This window comes from Ochotona princeps, chromosome 33 (genome assembly GCF_030435755.1).
Source record: "Ochotona princeps isolate mOchPri1 chromosome 33, mOchPri1.hap1, whole genome shotgun sequence".
Taxonomy (NCBI): domain Eukaryota; kingdom Metazoa; phylum Chordata; class Mammalia; order Lagomorpha; family Ochotonidae; genus Ochotona; species Ochotona princeps.
In genome coordinates, this window is record NC_080864.1 from 7,305,753 (window position 1) to 7,330,558 (window position 24,806).

General features: G+C 39.0%; 1 protein-coding gene and 1 pseudogene across 1 annotated transcript in view; one reads left to right on the forward strand and one right to left on the reverse strand.

Moving 5' to 3' along the window:
• LOC131478434 (transcription factor RFX3-like) overlaps positions 1–24,806 on the forward strand; it is a 116,318-nt gene that overhangs the window by 65,487 nt on the left and 26,025 nt on the right. Inside the window, 2 exon segments of the mRNA XM_058657693.1 lie at positions 11,839–11,941; positions 21,963–22,144. Of these exon segments, the coding sequence (XP_058513676.1) occupies positions 11,839–11,941; positions 21,963–22,144 (285 nt within the window).
• Positions 17,551–18,228, reverse strand: LOC131478450 (ubiquitin-conjugating enzyme E2 D2-like; annotated as a pseudogene).

A 24,806-nucleotide genomic window follows, 5' to 3' on the forward strand; every position in this document is an offset into this window, starting at 1 on the left:
GTTAAGAGGTATCCCTACATACCCATTGTGTTTAAAATGTTTCTTATCATGACATGATTTTGTGTTTTATGGAATTCATTCTATGCGTCTGTTAAGATAATCATGTAGTTTTTGTCAGTTTGTTAATATGATGGATCATGTTTGTTGATTTGCATATGTTGAACCATCCCTGCATTCTTAGGATGAACCCCACTAGGCCCCAGTGGATGATCTTTTATGCTATGTTGCTGGAGTCGGGTAGCTGGCAGCTTGTTGAGGATCTGTGCATCAGAGTTCATCAGGAATGTTGGTTCATACTTCTCTTTCTTTGTTGTATCTTTTTCTGATTTTAATGATGGCCTCCTAGGAGTTTTTGTGGATTGCCTCTATTTTAACTGTTTTAAATAGTTTGAGAAGAATTGATATGAGTCCATGAGGTGTTTTTATACATCTGTTTATTTCAAAGCGTTACAGAGAGAGGAAGTGATAGCATTTTTCCTGAATACTCCATATACTCTTAGTAGTTTTCTGGTCTGTTGCATATTCACAGGGTGTGGGGAATCCTCACTCTACCCCATGAGCTTCCCTTGGCAGAGTGCCACCTCATATCTGAACCAGGTCGTGTAGTGGGAGGGAAGGGGAGCAGTGGGCTAACCAATCAGAGTTAACTGGAGACCCTGAAGCCCCAACAAGCTTGTCCATGCAGACCCTGTGTCAGTAAGGACTACAGATTTACCCTGTGTGACAAAGTCTACTAGGGGCATGTGGGCTGCCACAGTGGGAACTTGAATCTTTTCCCCAGACAAGGTCACCAGTGGAGTAGGGGCATTTCTAGATTCTCATTGTTGTGGAAAGATGGCCTTCCCACCAACCAGGTGCTGGCCGCAGGAGCCACGGAAGCTGTCCTGTGAGCTGAGGAATGTCTGTATAGTTCTTGCTCTTGCCCAGAGATCTCTTTGTTCTGTCGACTTTCCACTGGAAACTTCTCTCCAACTGGCTCCTAATGCTGATCTTTCTCTGGTTTCCAGATATTTTCTCATGATTAGGATCAGGGCATCTTTTCCTTATTCAGCCATCTTAGAATCCACCCATCTATCTTAACAAAGGAGAAAAAAAATATGTTAAATTACTAGTTGGGTTATTAGTTAAGACTGTAAAGAGATAAAAGTATAATATCGTCACTTGAATGAAAACCTGTTTTTCATTATCACATGTAAAGTTATGCTTGGAGCCAAGTAATTTTTAAAGTGAGAAGTGTGCATATATGTTCATATTTTATATTTCATGGAGATATGGTTTCTGTATTCAAAATAGCATTAGTCTTCCAACTAGTTTCGGCACTGTTATGGGGAAAGCTCTCCACTGTTTTGGCAGCACGCGTCTCTGTTACGATCTTAGCATGGTCTGTTTTCCTGGGTCCTGTTTTCCTGAGGCTCCTTGAGCCCTCAAACAAACTGCTCACACAGTGTAACACAAATCGGCTTCTGGCACAAGTGGACTGTAGGTTCTGGGACCTCATTTTCAAAACACTTAATCAAATGGGACTTTGAGTGACTGGCAGCCTTCATCACTTCATCTGCATTCCAGTCAGCTGTCAGTCAGTTCCACGCTGCGCCAGCCTGGAAGCTGATAAGATCTGGAGGCAGTAATTTTACGGTTAAGGCTGCAAGTCACTCCACTCCTGGAAATCTTGATAAACTGGAAGATTAAGGCAAACAGAGTGACAGGGCCTTCAGTTGCTCCTCAGCATCACCCAAGAATTCATCTGAATTTTGGAAGCAATAATAATAGTAACAATGAGTTTTTATTATTCTTCAATTTTATACCGAACCAGCATTTCAGAACACACAGAGATTTTAGCACTCTAGAAGTAGCTACATTCGATTTCGCACAAATCTGGATTGGGAAGGTTTAATGATATTTGTGAATTCCACGCATAAATGTGAGAGTGAGGTCTGTTCCAGATAATTTGCTATATCACTTTTACTTGATCCTTTCTTATATTTATAAGTAGGATTTCAAATGTATTTAATATTTTGAAATGACTGTACATTTTGTAGGAAAAATCACAGATTTATTGTTTCATTCATGGTGATGAGCAATCCACATAAAGTATGAAATGTATTGTTGGCAAATTAAAATGCACCATTTCTGGTTTCTTTTAGAATCCATTTATGGTGTTTGGCTGCAGCTGTTGGTGGCAGTAAGCCTCATACACTATGAATTTTTAATCTAACCACGGGATTGAGAAATATTTTCACACATTCAGTTTAAATTGACTTAGATAAGTTTTAATGATGTTCCCTTCTGTCTTTTACAAAGACAGAAAGCAGTGATTTTTCTTAAATTGTGCTTTGCAAGTTTTGAAAAAAAATGCTGTTCAACAAGAGAGAAAAGTAAAATCTAAAACCAGGAAAGATGTAATTGGGTCAGGATTTGTGGTTATAATGATTATATTGCTGATAAAAAGAAAACAAAGAACTGTAAGAGTAAAACTTTAGTAAGATAAGTAATTGCAAAGTGAGTATACAAGGCAATCAATAACTTTTTTGTGTACAGACAGCAATAGCTTTTCCGTACACCAACACGGGAGCTGGTGTTGTAGAATAGCAGGTGAGCATCCTGCTGCTGACGCTAGCATCCCCTGTGGTGTCAGGTGTGTCTCAGCTGTACCACCTCCTGACCAGCACCCTGCTGACGAACTGGGAGAGGGAGATGGCACACGTGTTGTGCCCTTGCAAGTCACAGGACTCAGATGAAGCACACTGCTGGCCATTGCACTTGACAGACCCAGATGAAGCTCCTGGCTTCTGTCTCTACATTGAAGCCATTTGGGGGTAAATCAGTAGGTGAAACATTCTCTCTCTCTCTCTCTCTTCATCTCTTCCTCCCTTTCTGAAAGACAAAATAAACAAAATAAAATAAAAAAGACAAAATAAACAAGTAAATCTTCAAAAAATGTAATGGAAACAAAACTGTCATTTAAAATGAAAAAAATATATATATATATATATGTGGCAATAATTAGCCATGTATGTTTAGCATCTGACTCGTAAATAAAACTTTTTAAAAGTTCCTGAAGCAAACAAAACTAAAGTTAGATAATTGGAAAGATATATTGTTGAATAGAGATACCAGTATCTGACCCAGAGCAGTAGCCTAATGGCTAAAGTCCTCACCTTACATCCGCCAGGTTACCACATAGGTGCTGGTTCATGTCCTGGCTGCTCCACTTCCCATCCAGCTCCTTGCTTGTGGCCTGGGAAAGCAGTCGAGGATGAGCCAAAGCCTTGGAATCCTGTACCCATGTGGGAGACCCGGAAGAAGCTCCTAACACTTGGGTTTGGATCGGTTCAGTTCTGACCGTTGTAACCACTTGGGGAGTGAACCAGCAGAAGGAAGATCTTCCTCTCTGTGTCTCCTTTTCTCTGTAGATCTGACTTTCCAATTAGCAAAATGAACTTGAAAAAAGGAAGAGCAGTATCATGCATTGAATCTTTAAACTCATGTAAATATTTCAACACAATCTCATAGTGTCATTCGATTCATTTCTTTTAAAAGATGATCAAATTAATGTGCAGATGTAGTACAGAAACTTTTGTAAGATAAATAATGGAAGTGCGATGGGGTGAACAGTTTACTTTTGTTTTTAAATATTACAACATTATGTGAAGTAAGCCAAATTCTCTACCAATGTGAATATACCAATAAATTGAATAGACTGAAGACCATAAACATGTAAATACATACATACATATAATATAGGATAATGATAATACTGCTTGTCGGTAGAAACATGATGTGTCATCAGTAAATGCTGCCTGAAACAAGTGGAAAATAATTTAGAAAGTAAACTTCTGTTAGTTCATACACTATTCTTTAGATCAAAATTAACTTCATTTATGTCTTATTATCCTTCATAGCATGAGAAGCATGATATAAAATTAAGATGCTCTAAAGAGTATTTTGATAAGCCCAATTACATAAAATGCAACCATTTTTTTGACAATCCACTATAAATGAAGACAGTGGCAAAGAACAAACAGAAGTAAACTTGGATAATTAAAAAGGTATATTGTTGAATAAGACATACCAATATCACTCAGTGAAGCTCTTTAAATTATTAAGACTGCATTGAAGTTAAGACATCTTCAGAGCACTGATTTTTTAACATGTAAGACACTGTCACAAAGCCATAAAATGTCCCTAAAATGGAGAAAATATGAACAAGAAGTTCAGTGAAAAAGAAATGAAAAAACACAGAAAAATCCATTTGTCGTCTTTCAGGCGAAGGTGGACAGTTTAGTAAGTGTTAGCAAATGTGTAAGGAAACAGGCAGCCTTAGTCATTATCTCATGGAAATGTGGAAATTCTTGCCACATTGAAAATGCACATAACCTCTGGCCCAGTGACTGCATAGCCAGGGATTTATCTGATTAGTAATGCCCTTAAGTATATGAAATACTGCGTTAGTAACTTACTGGTTGTACAATTATTAATACAAAGGGGAAACTCCCATTTGTCCATTAGCAGAATTATGTAGAATTGTATATAGCTTGTGGATATGCATGTCATGCGTATACAATGATATGGCCAGAGCTCCATAATGATAAGTGCCAAGGCCAGTTAAGTGTGTGTGTTTGTAAGCAGAAACATACCCTTGGGGCTGTAGGAGGCTGCTGCCCTGGAACGCCCACGGCTACAGGTCAGAGTCCCAGCTGCTCTGCTTCTGGTTCTGTGTCCTGCTAGGACATGCTCGGAGACAGCAGCTCATGTCTCAAGCGCTTGTGCCCCTGCCTCCCGAGTGGAAGACCCAGACTGAATTCCTGGCTCTGGGCGTCAGCGCTGCCCCTCGCTGGCTATCACAGCTATTTGGGATTGACTAGGAAACCTAAGAACTCTTTTTTCCCAGTCACTGTGCCTCTTACATAGATGAAAAGGATAAATAAATAAACATTAAGAATGCATGAACAGTGAAAGAAACCATTTTTTTAATTAAATAGCAATTTATACTCCTGCTTTTATAAGCACCAAGATATCTTTAGATATCTTAGAAAAAAATCGCAAGGGAGCTTTTGATTTCAGCATCATGAAATGTATTTTGCTTCTTCATATTATACAAGAGCATGGTGGCTGAAACAATCCTTTATTAAAGGTTAGTATTTGTGAGTATTAAGTATTAAGATGATCTGTGAAGTGTCGTGATTCAAATAAACCTTGATAAATGATTTTTGCATAAAGACTGCCTTCACTGGACAGTTGAGAATTTAGAAGATGAAAAACCAGAATTGAATATAGTTGAGGTTTTAGGAGCCATTCTTCTTTTTCTTTTTAAGATTTATTTTATTTTTTGGAAAGTCAGATGTACAGACAGCAGGAGAGACAAATGATTCGCTCCCCAAGTGGCCACGACAGCTGGAGCTGAGCCAGTCCGAAGCCAGGAGCCTGGAACTTCTCGCACATGGGTGAAGGGTCTTAAAGCATTGGACTATCCTCGACTGCTTTCCCAGGCCACAAGCAGGGAGCTGGATGGGAAGTAGGACCCCTGGGATTAGAACTGGCGCTATTTGGAATCCCGGCGTGTGCAAAGTGAGGACTTTATCTGCTAGGCTTCTGCGCTGGGCCCTGGAACCATTCTTAATACTGTCAGGATTTTAGAATGAAAGTGCGTATATTCACAGGTTTTGCTTGTCACTGCATTTGTCTTACACTGATTAAGCAGTTAGTTTTTATTATGCATTGCGTTTCGGTGAGGGCTTGCAGTGTGGGCTGATCATGCTAGTATCAGCGCTGTGAGCTACCTAAACCTCCACGGCAGAAACGGACATCCCGTAACCTGGGAGTCCAGTGGTAAGCTTCACCCATCGTCTTACCACTGAGCTCCTAAACCACCAATGTGATTTCAAACGCACCCAAACTGAGTTCATCTCGTCATACTACTGTATCACGTCTGAATCTCCTGCAGGCGTGGTAGCAAGGGATTAACATCAGATCGCAAATCCAGTTAACATTTGAACTGCACAGCAACCCTTTCATTTGAGTTAGCCAGCGCCATAGCCACAGTGTCCACGACCTGCCTTCTTAACTGCTTCAATCACCACTGTATACAGTAACTGATTCTGATAAAGAGACCGTTTTCGGCCTTTTACAAGCACAGTTGTTCTCCATTGTTGCCTGTGTTTGCCTCTAATAGTCTAATGGTTCCTGTGTGCAGATTGAGGTCCTTGATCCATTTATTGCTGGTTTTTGTGTAAGGTGAGAGGTGGGAGTCTTGCTTCTTACCTCTACAGGCTGCTAGCCAATTGTCCCAACACAGATGAACTGGCTGCTCATGTGCAGACCCCACTCTGGGGGTTCTAATCCATCCCATTGATCAGTGACAGACTGCTTTTTATAACCATTGCCTTGTAGTGGATCTCGAGTGCTAGTATTGTGATATCAACAGCTTGATGTGTATATATTTCAGGATAGCTTTGGCTATTCATGATCTCTTTGGTGTCCCAAGGAACTTTTATGTCTTCTTTTCTCTTTCTGAGAAGAATGCTGCTGGGATTTTGGTTGGGATCATGTTGAATGCATATATTACTTTGGGCATTATGGACATTTTGATGATGTTGATCTTGCTGAGCCTGGGACAAGTAGCTGCAACTGCTTGAGCGGAGCCAATTCAAAGCCAGGAGCCAGTAACCTCCTCTGGGTCTCCTCCGTGGGTGCAGGGTCCCAGGTCCCCAGGCCATCTTCAACTGCTTTGCCAGATCACACGCAGGGAGCTGAATGGGAAGCAGGGCCACCGGGATACAAATTAGCACATGTGTGGGGACCTGCAAGGTGAGGACCCTAGCTGCTAGGCTACTGCGCTGGGCCTGTCTCCATCTTTTAATACCTTTTTCTATTTCTTTTTTTAATGTTTTGTAATTTTCATCATAGAGGTCTTCTACGCCTTTGATTAGGTTAATTCCAAGTTATTTAAGATTCCTCTCTATTTTAAAGGGGTTTGCTCCTTAATTACACTTGCTTTCTCAGCCATGGAATTAATTTGTGTACTAGTGCCATTCACTTATGTTCATAAATTTTGTATCCTACTACCCTCCCAGTGTCCCTTACGAGTTCCAGTAGCCTCTTGACAGAGTCTTTTGGTTCTCTAAGTAGAGAGAGAATCATGTCTCTACTTAATTTGAATTCCGATAGGAATAATTTAAATTCCTCATTTTCAACTTGAATTCCTTTAATTTGTTTTTCTTGCCTAATAGCTCTGGCAAGAACTTCCAATACTACAGTGAATAGCAGTGGTAAGAGTGGACATCCTTGTCTAATTCTAGATCTTAGTGGAAAAGTTTCCAGCCTTTTCCCATTTGGTATGATCCTGGCATTTTTTTTTTTTTCGCATAGTGATTTGTGTTATAGAATATATTCTTTCCATGACTGTCTTGCTGAAGGTTGTTCACGTGAAGTGGTGTTGGATTTTATCAAATGCCTGCTTTGCATCTATTGAGAGGATTTGTGGGTTTTATTTTTCAATTTGTTGATGTGCTATATCACCTTTGTTGGTTTGTAAGTGTTAAACCATCCGTGCATGCCAGGGATAAATCCCACTTGGTCACAGTGAATGATCTCTCTGCTGTACTGTTGGATTCTGTTTCCTTGTATTTTGTTGAGGATTTTTGCATCTGTGTTCAACAGAGATACTGGTCTGTAGTTCTCTTTTTCTGTTGCATCTCCAGGTCTTTACGTGTCTGCTGTTGTATTTTGACTTATTGGTCTCCATTTTCCCTCCATGATGGATTTTAGGTGTCAGATGCTAAAGCGCGCTGTCCTTTCCTTGGCATTGGTCATTCCCAAAAGCGAAACACATATTTGCCAGAATATATAATCCACAGTAAGGTTACAGTTTAGTTGCATGTGATGAGCATAATAGAAATTTATCCTAATTCTCTTTCAAGTCCTCTCTGTATGCATAGATGTTATCCATGTGCCATTGAGAAGATCGAAGCTAATTGATAGGGATGAAATCGTTCTTCATGTATTACAATGGAGCTGTTTAATCCTCTGTAACTTTATATATTAAAATTTTGCTTCTTTGTTTTTCTTCCTCCCTATTTCTATGATGACCCTTTCAACTCTTCTTCATGTTGACTTTCTTTTTGTTGTCACAATGTATTCCTGTGAGTAATAATCTCTTCTCATAATCTGATCCTCTAGAGTTTCCATTCAATCCAGAGACATTCCCTGGGTGCTCTTCGACCTTTTCTTGTTTGTAAGCCTTATTACTAACACTGCCCGTTTTAGCTAGCAAAACCAGTCAACCGGCTTTATCTGAAAACAAGAGTTTTCAAATATCCCTAGGCTTTTGTTAAATACTTACTGTCTGAATCCACATATCAATGTCTAATTCCAATCTGTTTCAGCCTCACTCATGCCACTCTGTGTGCTTATAATAGAGGGGGCGATTTCAGAATGCTTATGGAGGAGTAAAATTAAAAAAGAAGTGTTGTTAAATGGCTAAATACGAAAATGAAATAGACACAAGACAGCTGAATGGTACCTTATAGCCATTTTAAGGTATATAGCAGCTGGTCCGGTCCTGTATATAAACTAAAATTGAAATGTCAATGAGCTAATCATAGGTTGTGTTTAGGACTTGCTTTTTTTTTTTTAACATACTGGTTACTCAAAACCATGTCAATTCCATAATATTGCAAATTGCTGTTGATGTTATATTGGGACTCTTAATTGACTGTGATGATATTCTACCAGCTCTAACTTCAGACCAGAAATGGTCTCCCCAAGAAACTGTTCAACCCGTCTGGACAATAAGTAGCTGGACTCTATGCTTGGTATATGTTTGCAAGGAAAGAATCTTGATTGAATTTGAACTGTAATACTGCATCAAGGTGGAGGAATCCACCAGGGGGAGGGGGAGGGGTGCGGGGATTCCCAGAGCCTATGAAACTGTCACATAATGCAAAATAATTAATAAAATATATATATATAAATTTAAAAAACAAGTGTTGTTATAAAATTTTGAAATCTGTGTACAGTTTTCATAATATTTTCCATGAACTCTTTTTGAAGGTCTCTAATAGGTATGTGTGTATATGATGTATGTATATACGTATGTGTGTATACATGCTGTATGTAATCTGTATTCTTCCAAGAAATGATTGGTGGTCACATGAATCTTTTCTGCTGTTTTCCGACCTGTTTTTTTTCTCTTTGAAAACAAAAGCACCGACTAATCTCCTTTGAGAGCAGTAATGCTGAGCTCCTTTGTAAAGTCTTACAGTTTAAGATTTTGGTAAAATATTTGCTCATTCTATTTGCATATGTAACACACCGTCACTTTCATAAATAAAATCCGTCCTCCAAATGTTGCCATCAGGTTCATCATTATAAAAGATTCCTTTATAAAACTGAAGTTCCCTATAGTATTTCTAAAGAACTTGGTAAATATTCAATGTCTTTGTAAGCGTCTAGTGTTCTTGTTATCTCTTTGGACTAATTAATGAGCATTTTGAGTACACTGGTATTTGGAAGGCTGTCAGTTTCCAACCTGATTTCTCCGAGGGTGGTTGTTTTGCTTAGAGATAAAGTATAATGTTAATTTCTTGGTTTTCCTATGCTCTAAAACCCCACACGTTCAGCACAGGCCTAATCAGATTAGGGCAGAAGATCCTTGCAACCAAACAGGCAACTCCTTTGTGGCAAAAACAAAACAAAACAAAAATCTTCGGAAGGTTCAAGAATTTTTGGAAAGTTAGCTTGCCTCTCTCATGGGGTAACCCAGTTTGACCTCTGTCGCCACTTACACACTTCCTTACCTCCCCCAAAACTGTTTAACATCAGGGTGGAAGTGAAAATATGATTTCCTAATCACCTGACTTTCTAGGGAATCATTGGAATTCTGGGACCACCCTATATTAAAAATGTGAAGGACAGAGGCAAGTTCCTAAGAAAAAGAAATGCTGAAGCAGGCTAAGTAAAGGAAGCGCTGGTTCATCTCATATTGAGGCCTCAGAACCCCTGAGGATGGGCGGCCCTCGGCACTGCCCTGTTGTTGTTTTTCTGAGTTTTCCTTTCATTAACACCAAGAGAACCACAAGATATGGGCCATTTGATTTTTATTTAGTGGGATGACATCTTCCATTAAATCCCATACATTCAAATTGAAAGAAAGAGTAAGCATTTTAGCAAACTAATGTTATAGGCAGAGTCTTCCGAGAAGTGATTTGTGATTAATAGAGTCTTCTTAGCCGTTTTTGACCAGTGTTTCTGAGACTAAGAGCACTTCCTGATCTGCTTCCAAGAGACATGATACCAGGGTCCCTTTATTTGTGGTTTTAATATTATGGTAAGATGCTTGTTTGTCCCTTACATTTACATGTGTAATGGATCATTTCTCACTGATGTAACATCTCTTTCTTCAGTTTATTTTCAAGTAAAAGGAAGACCTGCATTGATTTCCATCTGGCTGTGTGAATGTTTCAGAAGCCAGTTTACATAATTCTGTATTGTAACAATGGCTAACAATAGAATAAATCATATTACATCCTCTTATGAATTAACAATTTTTCACTTCTAGCTTCTAACACGAAAGTGTTTTCAAAGTATTATATTTTATTAACTCAGATGTAGAGGACCAATCAGCTTAGGAAAAAAATATAAACTAAATTTAAAGTGTTAATGAACAGTTTGTTTGGAAGACAACTGCATTTAACGTTTATATAGCTGGTGCTGAGTATCCTTTGTGTACAGCATTCTACCATGGAAAAATGGAAGCTTGGCAGGAAAAAAATAGGCTTGGTTCTGGCTGCTACCGCCTATGTTTTTTCTTTGGGAGGGAATAGTGTGTTAAAATTTCATGGCATCATCACTTTCCACAGCCACAATAATGTGTAAGAAAGCGAACTACATGTTAAAGCACTGAAAATTTTTATAATTACACTAACGTTGCTGATGTGATTATATTCAAAATATTGAAACCAACTTTCTCACAATTTCATAATATGTATTTTCAAAAATTCTCTAGTTTCCATCATTTGATAGAACCAGGGGACAGAACTTATTTCTAACAGAATGTGTGAATAGTAGCCAAAGATTGGTACCTCTAAGGCTGTCCAGGGTCTATCCTGCTTACTGCTGTCACATGCTACTAAATGAAGGCTTTACGATTGCTCATGCTTTGTTGAGATGACAAGAAGTAAAACTAGTTTTGTAGTTCTCCCTTTTTTTTTTCACTCTGAGTTATTTTTCTCTTCTACATTGCATCTCCGCTATCATTCCTACCAGCTCTGCCTACCACCACATCCTGAAGTACCACACAGGGGCCATGGTTCCATCTTAATGTTGGTTTATTCTAAGGACCAACTTTGGTCATTCTAATGACCAAATTTCAATGTAAGATTAAGACAAGAGTGTATACATTTTTATACATGTGCATTCAAATACTAAATGCATATGACATTCAGAATCTGTGATGGGGCTTTTCTCTCATGACACACTCGAACAGAAAATACTTCTTAGATGCTAGACTAGAAAATGAGTGGGTATTCTGTCACACCTTGAGCTATTAAAGTCAAGAATGTTTTTTCTTAACTCGAAAAAATATGCCAGGGGTTCCTGCTCCTCAGGTCTCCATTCCAATTACACTTACAGAATATTCAAAAAGGTTTGCTTTTGCTACTGGGTTGTTATTAAAGTGTGTGCCTATTTTTATTTTATTCTCTGGGGTTGTGGGGGAAGAAGAGGGAACAACCCACTTGGTGACAGCTGTTCATTAGTCACCATTGAAAAGGAAATTGAACTTGCAAGAATCTATTCAGAAAGTCTCTGGCCAGCCATTTGTGACTATCTTGTCTTGAGCCCTTTTTTAAATGACATCTATTATCAGATTGAAATGGCGATTGAGACGCTGCAGAAGTCTGACGGTCTGTCCACTCACAGAAGCTCTCTGCTCAACAGCCATGTAAGTTGCCTCTTCTTGTACACTAATCTCTGGCTTGTTCTGCATGTGTTGCTTGCCTCTAAAATGCTTGTTTTATTTCTTTGTTATTTATTTGTTCATTGATTTATTTCACTTCCTAACCTCCTAATAACAAGTTGCCATTGATCTGTTCAAAGTAATTAATGCTGATTTTAAAATAAATAAAGCTCTGTTTTTTTTCAGTTTGGTGTTTTTTGACTGTGGAATGAAACCCCATAAGCTGCATCTCTGGGTCCTAGACAGAGACAATTGTGTCTATTCCTGTGACCAATGGCATTGTTTAGTGTGAGAAAAGATTACTTGAGCCAAATGCAGTGGTAATCTGAAAATGATTGATTGACCAGGGAGGCGGTAGAAGGGACCTAAAGAGAAGTGAAGGTGAGCCAACAGAAGCAGTGAGGCCGTAGATGACCCGTGAACTGCTAATAACTGAGGCAGAGCAGTTGTCCTCCCTCTGTCCTGAACGTTGTCACTGTTACCCAGCTGCCGCATCCCTGGGACTCTGGTAAGTAACCGTGAGAGGGGTGATGACAGCTGTATGAAATCAAAAATAGCATTTTATTATCCACTAGCAACATTTGAGGAATAAAAGCAAATATGACTTAGAAATTACCTTGTGCAAATGATTTTTGACTATGTGAGAACAAGTAAATAGACTTGGGATTTAAATCTATTCGATAGAGATGTACTGTTAAAATAATATTAGTGACATTAGTTAGAAGGATTTTTTTTCTCTAAAACACCAAAATTAAAATCTACAGTTTCTTCCCAGGGTTTAGCTCATGGAACATGTTTTTGCTATGCTTTTTAAAGATTTGCATTTCAAAAAATTTAAATTTTATGTTTCAAAGTAACATTAGAACTTTCCTCATGTTCAACACATTTGCTTTTTGCTGAGGTATTTTTTTTTCCTGTTCCTTTATCAAATGACAGTTTCATGGCACACAGGAACATGACTGCCAACTTCAAGAATACCTATGTAACTTCAGTGAAAATTATAGATGTAACTTAAAAGTAATAGTGCATATTTTTGAAACAATTTGAAATACATGACTTGCTTCCCCTTTTGACAAAATCCGTATTTAATACGGTTCTCTTCTGTAAGTTTTCCAAGCGCATCCCTGCCATGTAGGCCTGGATCTGCTTTGCTAAATGATAATTTACTGTATCCTAATAGGCTGTGTATATGTGTGTTTTGAAAATATCCTCCAGTTTCGGTCAGAAAAGTGCAGAGACTTAAGAAAAAAATAAAACTTAAGCTTCCAGGTGCTTTTTGAGTTGTGTCTTAACGGTCAATTCACATTTCGTTTTGTTTGACATCTGTAATTCAACAAAGCAGATGATGTATTTAATTGTGTGTTTGATGTTAGTTCATTGTGTCTGTATATGTTTAATTTTAGTTCATGAGTATTTTCATGAACAATAATATACAGAACACGGGTTTTGTATTTTCCTTACTTGTTGATTTTTTTGCAGCTCTTCAAATATCTAGGTTTTCTAAAATAACTTTTCTCACATAATTCATGAGGTGATATACAATGAATGAATGGTTTATGTTGCATAAACCACATGTGTATGTTTATTTTTCCACCGCTTCATGTTTTATATGACAGCATGGCACATTTTCCATGCTGTTAGTGGCCTGCATTGCATCCGAGTACATCACAGTGCATTGGACAAGTGAGCACATATATTACTAATGCGAGAATAACCTTTCTCTAGCTCCTCTGATTCGATTGTATCACACCTCTAAGATACAGTGACGTTGATTCAGAAGCACATGTTTATCGTGTCTTTAGGAATATGTGTGATTCACCAGATGACTTGTAAGTGGAGACAGGACCAGTGGTCTACTGACCTGTCCGTGAGGTTCACCTCTCCCCGAATCAGAGGAAAACATCCTGGAGCCTTTCTACTTCTGGGAAGTTTCTTGTGCTCCAGATTTTCATTAGAAATGCCACAAGAACTGGAGTAAAATGTTGCTTGGATTCTAGTTGATAACAACCTGCTAAAGGAATTCTAAATTTTGTGAATCTGATTGATTTTTCATGTTTAGAAGTTTTTCAGCAGAGATTTGTAAAAATGTTTTAAATGGCAAGAAGCAATACATGTCTCCTCGTCTATGACATTATATTGAATTATTTGAGTTTGGGGGATTATTCCCTATCACCTGTATTCCATATTTACATGTTTTACAAGTGGGATGTGAATTATGCATTTGGAGCTGAGAAGGCTAGTCTCATTTTATATCGTGGCATAACATGGAAAGAATTCCTATTTTCTTATGACTGGTTATCTACTGTAATTCAGCAAGCTTTTATGGGGAGAATATCAAGTAAATAATCCTTTTCAAGTAGAATCCAGCTTGCTTGGCTTTTTCAACTCTCTGTGTTGAGGATGAGGTATACCTCGTTTGCAACATGTCCTTAAGGATTTGTTCTACACCTGATCTATTTTTTACCACTCTCATGCTATTAGCATTCTGATTAAAATGCATTTATAACTTTTTGCACACTATACAGTGCCCACCTGTGACTGAACACAGCTGTGCTGCCTCCACAGTGCTATTCTAATAACAGTGTTAAGATGGTGGCAGTGGTTTCAGGGCGAACATTTCATAGGCGATTTGCAAATAAGCTTTGACCAATGAAATTTCTAAAGTACGGATTATTTTATGCTTTGGCCACCCAGACATCCCTGATGACTAGTATCTTGTGGATATGTGATGGACACTCACTAAATATTTACTGAAGGGACGAACATTAAGAAACAATCGGATGGAACAGAGCTTCTCTTAGATTGACTATGTTAGAATGTCTTTGTCAGTAGCATATGCATCTCCACGTGGATTTGTGCATACATTGTGTTCTTGCCATTGATTTCTAGTGTGCCTCAATAGCTGTCGGTGTGAATTGTTGAACAAGGTTCCTTCCTGGCTCACCAGTTGATGGAAAAATAGGTGGTTACTTTTATTTCCCCACATGCAACCTTCAGTTTAACAACAGGCAGGATTTGTTTGTTTGTTTGTTTGTTTGTTTGTTGCTTCAGCTCAATTTCTTTTTTTTTAGATTCTAGCCAACGATGACATCCTCACCTTTTTTATGAACATTTCAGAAAGTTCATGGAAGCTGGAATTGAAATATATGTATATATGTGTGCAAAAACTTTTTAAATTAATACATGGTTTTTCATGCTATTCCTTTTCCATGAACTTTATGAAGTGACCTCATGTTTTAGAACAGTACTTTCGGTTTGATTTTCCAGAATTCTGTCTATAAGTTAAATACGCTTTTAAATGAAATTATTTTTATTTTTAACATTTTCTTATGTGAAAGTGCTGGGTAAATGATGTTTAGGATATTTATCATTGCAGAATTGTTTTATGTATTTTTTTCTCCATTGTGATTAAATCAATATTTCATGGTAATGTATGCAAGTTGGTTTATTTTATACCTTTAAAATTCAAAATGTTAAATTTCTTGTTCTCTTTTTCATATAATGTTATTTTTTAAAATGCTGTCTTAAGCATATAAAAAGAATTAGTGTTTATCTTATACATTTTCGAAATCTGGTAAAAATTTTTTTGCAGTTTTAATTTGAAATATATTCAACTGAAAGCAAACCTTCTTTTTCATTTGCCTTCCCTTGATTTTGTGGCATTTTAAATATAAGTTATGTTTAAATTATTACAGAACTAAGGACTTTCAAGATTCATATTATCAGTGAACTGAACTTAAAATAAATCCTCATTGATAAGAACCCATTTGGGAAAAAAAAATGCCAGATCTTACATTTAGATGTGAATTGAGTGATGCTATATTTATTTTTTTATTTGTCAATCAGTATGTTTGTTTGAGAAAAATAGCAACTATTTATTTTTCTTAACGCATCCTATTTAAAATGGATTAAATGCATACATTGAAAGGTGTGATTATTTTGGCTTCTACCATCAGATGAATTTAGGTTAGTTCATCAGTAGAATACTCAGATTTTGCAGATACAGTTTAAAGTTCCCATGGTATTTTTATATGAGTTTTTTGATGGATAAATGTAAGCCAACAGCTACAGGGTTTCAGAAAGAGAGAGAGTGACAGAAATAGAGGAAGAAAGCTTTCTAGTTCACTCCCCACATGGCCTGGGGCCGGGCCATGCCGAGCCAGAGCTTCTTCCTGGTCTTAGGTGCTGGGGCCAAGCTCTTGGACAATTCTCCACCACTTCTCCAAGTGTAACAGCAAGGAGCTGGATTGCAAGTGGAGCAGGTGGGCATGAGGCCTGTGCCCACAAGAGCTGCTGGTGCTACAGGCAGCAGCTTAAATTGCTTACAACACTGGCCCCACAAGAGATTTTATAAAGGAGTAAAAGATAAACTGATAGTTTAGCTCTAAACTATTGAAGTTAAGAGTGTTGTAGTCTGATACTGAAATACCTTTTATTGTAGACAAAACTGGTTGAAGTGATACCTCTTGAAACAGGCACCAACTTACCTTGCATGAACAAGGATTAATCACACTTCTTCACACCCAGAAACGTAACTGTCAGGTTTCTCCTACTGTGAAAGAACTGCTTTCTAACAATTATTTGGACTAAAATTTTATCGACGTGTTGAAAACTAGAAGTTAAAGTAAATGTTATTACCTGGTTAAATTGTAAAGCCTTGTATCATAGCCCTTAAGACAGTGTGAGCATTTACTGTGTTATTAGAAGCTCTATCTCTGGTTGGTGTGGCGTTGGGCGGGCTTCCTGCCTGGGACCAGCTGTGTTGCGACAAAATATCCCTTCCATCCCTCCCAGGCTGTTTCGCTGCACTTCACTTTGCTCCTTCCCAGTGCTCTCCAATCCTCTGGCAAGGAAGAACATTGCTCCTGCAGACAGAGCAGAAGGTAGAAAGCAGCCTTGCCGCAGCTGGAGTCACAGCTGTCAAATACCTGTTCTTGTGCAAGTTTGCAAAGCCAACCAGTGGTTTCGTGTGTTTGTGGTTGGTCTATAGAGACACGTGTCTCCACCAACTCAGTTTTTTTTTTTTTTAAGATTTATTCATTTTATTACAGTCAGATATACACAGAGGAGGAGAGACAGAGAGGAAGATCTTCCGTCCGATGATTCACTCCCCAAGTGAGCCGCAACAGGCCGGTGCGCGCCGATCCGAAGCCGGGAACCTGGAACCTCTTCCGGGTCTCCCACGCGGGTGCAGGGTCCCAATGCATTGGGCCGTCCTCGACTGCCCTCCCAGGCCACAAGCAGGGAGCTGGATGGGAAGTGGAGCTGCCGGGATTAGAACCGGCGCCCATATGGGATCCCGGGGCTTTCAAGGCGAGGACTTTAGCCGCTAGGCCACGCCGCCGGGCCCCCCACCAACTCAGTTTTAAGAAACTTATTTGAGATGAAGTTAAAGGAATGTAGGCTGTGTGAGAACAATGACCAGGTTACAAAACAGCCCAGATGTGGTACCTTGTTCAGCCCTTTCGTAGTACTGCTAGGCTAGGGAAAACTTTTATTTCTCTGAAATACTCAGCAGGAATATTAATATGATTTAGGTTTCTTTTTTTTTTGTCTTTATTAATAAGCCGATGGACGGTTTATTTATTTCAAAATTACATAGCGTATTTCTGCGTCCACTCTCGAGCTATGCGATCATACTTCATTCTGTCCTTCTGGTAGATCTTCGCAATTTCTGGAACCAGAGGATCGTCTGGGTTGGGGTCGCATAGCATTGAGCAGATGGAAAGTAATACTTTAGAAATGGTCAGTGCTGGCGACCACTCTCGGACTTAAGTATATCCAGACAAATGGTTCCATTCTGATTAATATTTGGGTGGTAAACTCGAGTAGTAAACGCCACCTTAGGTGGCTTGAAAGGATAATCGGAAGGAAACTGGATCTTCAGGAAGAACACGCCTTCCTGGTAGGGGCTGTCGTCTGGCCCCATGATGGTAGCTTGCCAGTGGAAAAGGTAGTCAGCCACTGGCCCTGCCGAGCACTGAGCCGGAGGGTCACGGGTCAATTCAAGCAGCTCCTTCTGGCTGCGTTTTAGCGCCATCCTCAGCATCTAAGCGCAAGATTCCTGGCCTGAAGGGCTTCAGAACACCTGTGGATTTCCTTAACCGCTGCCACCAAAGCCGCTACTTTTCGCCACCGCCGCTGCTCTCTTCGCTGCGAACACCTGTTAACCTTTCAGGAACTGGAGTCTGCCCTTCAATTATGGGAAATCTGTACCCTCCAGTCCTCTCTTTGAAGGTGAAAGTTGACAATTCTTTTAGTGTTGATGATTATCTTTCAGTTAAGTAGTCTTTAACAGCTAGTCAACCCTTCTGAGTACTTCTCCTAGTACTTCTCCTAGTCAGTTCTGCTCTACAATTGTTCTGTTTCCTTTTACTTCAAAGGCAAGAGCGTTCTCCAAACCTCTCTGCCTGAGTCATCATCCAGAGCCTCACAGAACGCAAGTTAGCAGGATGCTCTGGGCGTAGAGGATCCTTGCCTTCTGACTTGCTGATTTAGGTTTCTAAGCAGTATATGCCAAGTCTTGCTAGAATTATCTTACTGTTTATATAGAGTCTACTTTGCCTAAGATAATTCTGATGTATTTATAGACAGATATGTGTACACATTTGAACACAGAAACACATCAGTATATCATTGAACTAAAATATTTTATTTTGAACTTTTATAATTATACTAGTGATATAAAAACCCATTCGGGGCAGTACTTTATATATTATTTTACTTTTCCAATTTAAAGTTTGAGCTACATGATGATTTCTATAATCTGGAGAAATAACTGCTCATTTTAGGTATTTCTACTTTTCAGTAATTGTTTCAAGAAGACTACACTATAATAATTAATAAAAATATATATAAAAAAAGTTTAAAAAAAAAGAAGACTACACTATCAAGGCCATCTACAGAAATTTTATGTGTAACTTTTTAATTCAGTAATTTTCATCTACTTTATATCTTTAAAAGTGTTTCTGTTGAGTCACTTTTGTAATAAATGTTCTAGTTACAGAGCTCATGTTATACAATTGATTCTGTTCATTTCTGCAAAAAAGGAAAAATAATCCTTAAAACTTAGGTGTCCTACATGTAATGTGTTCATTTATAGCAAAGAGTATATATTTTTTTCAGTTTTTAAGAACTTTATACCGTTATGCCTTTTACAGTATGTATTCTTTTGTGAGAATACATGGATGCACTTATGAACGTGTTTGTCATTTTAATTGCATTTATTTTGTGTTCCTTTGTTGTAGAGATAGGAACTTATTAGCTCACCTTTTAAAGTTATTGCTTTGTACGGACCTGGGCAATGGCATATGTGACTAATCCTCCACTTGCTGCCCTGGCAGCCTGAGTTGTACTGGCTGCTCCACTTCCAATCCAGTTCCTTCGTAAGGGCCCGAGAAAGCAGCATAGGACACCCCAAGGCCTTGGGCCTCTGCATTCATGTGCGAGACCTGAAGCAAACTCCTTAGTCCCAGTTTTGGACCGGCCCAGCTCTGGCCATTGGGGCTATTTAGGCAGTGAATCAGCGGATAAAGGATTCTGTCTGTCTCTCTCTTTCTCTGTCTCTCCCTCTCTCTCTCTTTTTAACTCTTTCAAGTAATGTAAATAAGTGTTAAAAAAAAGTTACTACCTTCTGAAACACATGTACAATCCATTTTTAAGTGATTCTCTTCCTCAGGCGTCTCCAGTTGAGTCCTTCCTATTAAGGACCCCTGTTCTTTCTTTACTGTGCTGAGAATGCTGGTAGAAGACCGTCAGTCTTTGCTCTGTCCGGGGTCTATGTGTCGCACAAGGGCCCACACTTTCGTGTACCACGGTTCACTGTGGCTGCAGTCATGGCACTCACATGCTTCCAAATCTCATTCACCTTCCTGAGGCATGGGGTGGAATGCAACAATCCAATTCATGTTGCTGCTGTGAAAATCGTCTTTATTTATTTGTAAAGCAGAAGAAGACAGATACAGAGACAGAAAGATCTTCCATCCTTCAAATGCCCAACAACAGCTGAGGCCGAGCCAGGGCAAAAGTGGGAGGCAGAAACTCAATCCTGCTCTGTTATGTGGGTAGCAGGGGCTCAGGGAACTTGTACAGTCACAGGCTGCCTCCCGTGCTTGGAGACAAGTGCTAACCCTTGGTTGTGGGCGGAATACTAACTTGACCGTCAGCTATTTAATTTCCCACTCATTTTACCTCCTCTTTCACACTGCATGAATATATTCAGTGACCCTATTTTACAAATAATCTAGAATATCCTGAATTAAATAACTTTGGAAAACTTTTAATAACAAGACCATGGATAATTTGTATTAATAATTATTAACATGTAACATTTTTCTATCATTATAAAAATGAAAATGGCCCCTATTTTACATATAATTTAGAATGTCCTGAATTAAATAACTTTGGAAAACTTTTAATAACAAGACCATGGATAATTCGTATTAATAATTAGTATTAACATGTAACACTTTTCTATCATTATAAAAATGAAACTGGCATTGTATCATTTTTAAAGAAGTATTATGGTAGGTTGTATATGTTACAGAAGTAATTTATGTATTTAAGTGTACATGTTATCATCCATGTAACTTCTGTGGAGGAATTAAAAGCTTTCTGACTGATTTTTGAGTAAGAGAGTACTGAACTCTTCCTGTTAGGTTAGTAGCTATATTTTGTCCTCCCCAAATTAATATGGATTTAAAGCCAAAAATTTAATTATATAAGCATTGTATAAATAGTTTGATCACAAATTTTAAGGTATGTGGAAAAATGGAGAAATACTCTAATCTTATTGGATAGCTTTTAAGGGGGAATCGTTTTTAACATTTGATTGCAATTGTTGGTGACTGTGAGGGAGCTCTCATCCATCTTGGAAATGTGAGATGTCTCACCTATTGCTCGATTCATACTTGATTCTTACTGATCAAATTACGTGGCTTACCTAATTTTTATTTATTTAATTTGAAGTAAGTTAAATTTTAGTTCTTTAACATATTTCCCATTTATGTGGTGGAAATTTTGTTGAGACATAAAGTTAAGTATTCTTTGTAGCACTGTTCTTTGGAATAAATTGGGAAATCTAAACTTTATATCTGACTTAAAAGTTGAGATAGTTGTCACCTTAGGAAAAATCACCTAAGTATTTTCAATTTTCCTTTGGTAAAGAGATAACAGGTAAACTTTGCTCACAATTTCAAAATTCTTGGTCTTGATTTTCTGTGAATTTCTTGCACATTTTGTATTTTATAGGGTTTTTTTTTAAATTGCACAGCACAAAACTTTAAAATGAGCCACAGGCTGAGAAAATATTATCAATATAATTTCATTTTGCCTTCCAAAATTGTGCAAAAAATAATGTGACTTCGAGGTAGAAAAAGTCAAATAATGCTACCAAATGAATCTTTTTCATTACATGTGAATGATTTGCCAATATCTGGTGAGTGTCTTTCCTGCTGGGAGAGAAATGACAAAATTTTGTCCTTTTTGCTTATGCAAAAAAATAACCTGTCTCAGTAGATATTACTGTTATGGTGAAACATAGTGGTTATTTTTGGGTAGGTAAATTAGACATCTGGAAAAATGAACATAACTTTAATATGAAAACTAGTACATGGCAACCTGCTTTCAAATATTATGATAGAGCAACGGTAGAGACACGGTGTGTGCCATGCTGTTAGGCTTGGTAACTTGTTTCATTATAGTTAGGACCAGTTATTGATATGATTTGAATTCTCCTATGACGTGTTTGTCTCCAAAATTGCCATCACTGCGGGGTGAATTAGTATATCTGTACATGTGCTTACATAGCTGAGTAAATGGATATTGACCGAGCTCATAAGTGATGTTCATCTGTTGTCAGTGTTCTGAGACTCTGAAAGGCTGACCACACTGGCACCTCTGTGACACCAGTGTAAACCATTCTAAGACATGATGAAGAACTTGCAAGTCTTTCTGTGTACCGTGGCATTTTAAATGGTCTCTCTATTGAATGTCTTCTCCCTACCAGCTCCAGTGGCTGCTGGACAATTATGAGACAGCCGAAGGAGTGAGCCTTCCCAGAAGCACCTTGTACAACCACTACCTTCGACACTGTCAGGAACACAAACCTGACCCGGTCAACGCTGCGTCTTTCGGAAAACTGATAAGGTCTATTTTTATGGGGCTTCGGACCAGAAGATTGGGCACTAGGTTGGTAGAGAAAGCAAACCATTCTTTTTCAAATTGCAGCAGCTCAGTAGATGATGTAAGCAAAGTAGTGGTCTTCAAATAATATAAGATGTGCTCAATTTGTAAAAGCTCTTAGAAGGAAAGTTCACTATTGATTGAATGCTGCCAAATTAGAAGGACAAGTTGTCCTCAACACCAAGTGGGCGAAACTTCAGAACTTGGGAGAGCAACCTGTTACTGTGGAATTTACCTAGGACTTTTGTTGTTGTTGTGAGACCCATTAAAAGTCCTTTGGAAAGCTTACAAAACCCTTACAGTCCTTTGTGGTGCTTTATTCTCATTTTATTTCTTATTATCCCCTTCTCTTTTTAATATTCTTTTTTTTTTAAAGATTTATTTTTATTACAAAGTCAGAGATACAGAGAGGAGGAGAGACAGAGAGGAAGATCTTCCGTCCGATGATTCACTCCCCAAGTGACCGCAACGGCCGGTGTGGTACTGATCCAAAGCCGGGAACCTGGAACCTCTTCCAGGTCTCCCACACGGGTGCAGGGTTCCAAGGCTCTGGGCCGTCCTCTCCTGCTTTCCCAGGCCACAAGCAGGGAGCTGGATGGGAAGTGGGGCTGCCGGGATTAGAACCGGCGCCCATATGGGATCCTGGTGCATGCAAGGTAAGAACCTTAGCCACTAAGTTACTGTGCCGGGCCCTAAAGGAGTGTTCTTAATCAGCAAAATGTGACGAAAAGAATATAACACTCGTTTTGTCTTTTCATAATTTTTACAAATTGTAACAAATATTTTGGATTGGGCAGAAAGATATGAATGTTTGTGATATTCTAAATACTATAGAAATCATATAAAACATTAGGATAGGGCTGCTACCCTGTAATCTTCTTCAGTGACACACCTCTAGTTATAAATCACAACTTTCAGATATTTTGGTGAAAATATTTCAATCTTAATAAACAGAGCCACAGTCATTAATTCATTATAATTTTATAATAAAAAGCTAAGTTGATGTTCTAAGTGAGAAAATATTGATCCTTTTGCCTGTAGCAAAGACATGCTCAGGCTTGGCGCCGTAGCCTAGCAGCTAAATTCCTCACCTTGGATGCTCCAGGATCCCATATGGGTGCCAGTTCGTATCTGAGCTGCTCCACTTCTCATCCAGCTCCCTGCTTGTGGCCTGGGAAAGCAGTCGAGGACAGTCCAAAGCCTTGGGACCCTGCATCACCTGTGAGACCCTGAAGAAGTTCCAGGCTCCTGGCTTCAGATCCCCTCAGCTGTTGACGTTTTGGCCACTTGGGAAGTAAATCATCAGACAGAAGATCTTCCTCTCTGTCTCTCCTCCTCTCTGTATCTCTGACTTTGTAATAAAAATAAATAAAAAGCAGATGCTGAAAAAAAAAGAAAGGCCTATAAATCCATTTAATGGAGGTTCTCTGTGACTAGAGCTTTCACAACCGAAGACCCAGAGTAGCAGAGAACACTGTATTATGTTTTATGCCAGGGCCTGTGCAGAAGGCTGTGCGTGAGGGGTGTGCTCTGAGGGCAGTGACCTGGCAGAGTCGTACCATGCCCCTTGGCTCCCCTTCTCCCCTGGGTCTGCAGAGGTGCAAACATTCCTCTCCTCCAGGACCAGGGCTGAGGACAACGTCGGATGACACTGATTCAGAGGCAAGAAGCAAGGGAAAGCTTCCAGTCTCCCGGCCCTGCTCCTGCTGCTGCCTCCGATGCCAGAGGCAGCATACCTCAGTGTAGCCTGCCCTAAAATCCATCACTGCATCTGCTGCAGGAGCTCCACCAGGCTAATGTGTACAGAGAGTCTGAGTGCCCCTTTCTGTTGCATTTTAAGTGACCGTCCGGCTTTCACACTGCTGGAGACTTAGTTCTCTCCTCGATAGCTTCCCTGTGTGCTTCCACAGGGTGTTTTTTAAACTGAAGAACATATTGCTCATTGAGACTAAAGGAACTCATTTTCTAGGGGAAAAAAAAGCTTTATGTTTCTCTAGTATTTTTCCCCCAAACCACTAAAATCATTATTTGAGGATCTAACCTGCTATCTCCTTGCTGATGGCTCAGTGATCACACCTACAGAGCCAATATTTTGAAACTCTGGGCTTTCTTCAGCATTCTAATAGCTGCATGTGCTTTCTTTGTCACTGAAGGAGATTTCACTGGGCTCTATTCTGAGGCTCCATTTAAATCACGAAACATATCTTTATAACAGAAAGGGCCGGAATTGGAGCTGTTGGGTTTCTGAATGAGGAGAATCTATACTCTAAGGACATTTTCACTATTGCAGCTTTTGTTTCTAATGCCCCTGCTTTGCCCACCCCACTCGCACTCACTGTGTAGCTCTTCTGTCTCCTGTCCCTTCCAAAATCCTGTGTAGTACTTGCAGTAATAGTGAGAAAGCAAAGCCTTTGCAAACCAGGAGAGAGTAGGTGCAGAGGGAGGGTTGGGGGAATAAACAAGGCAAATATTATGAAGATACAACTTGAAGGAAATATTGGCAACGACAGGGATGTGTTTCCAGAGATTGTTTCTGTCTTGAAAACTATTTAAGCCTTTACTTTCTAAGCTTCCCACTTAGAATAGAATGCGAATTATCATTCAATGTTAACAAAATCCTGATGATTCTTTTTTTTTAAGTGAATTATATGCAGGCTATTAGTAACCA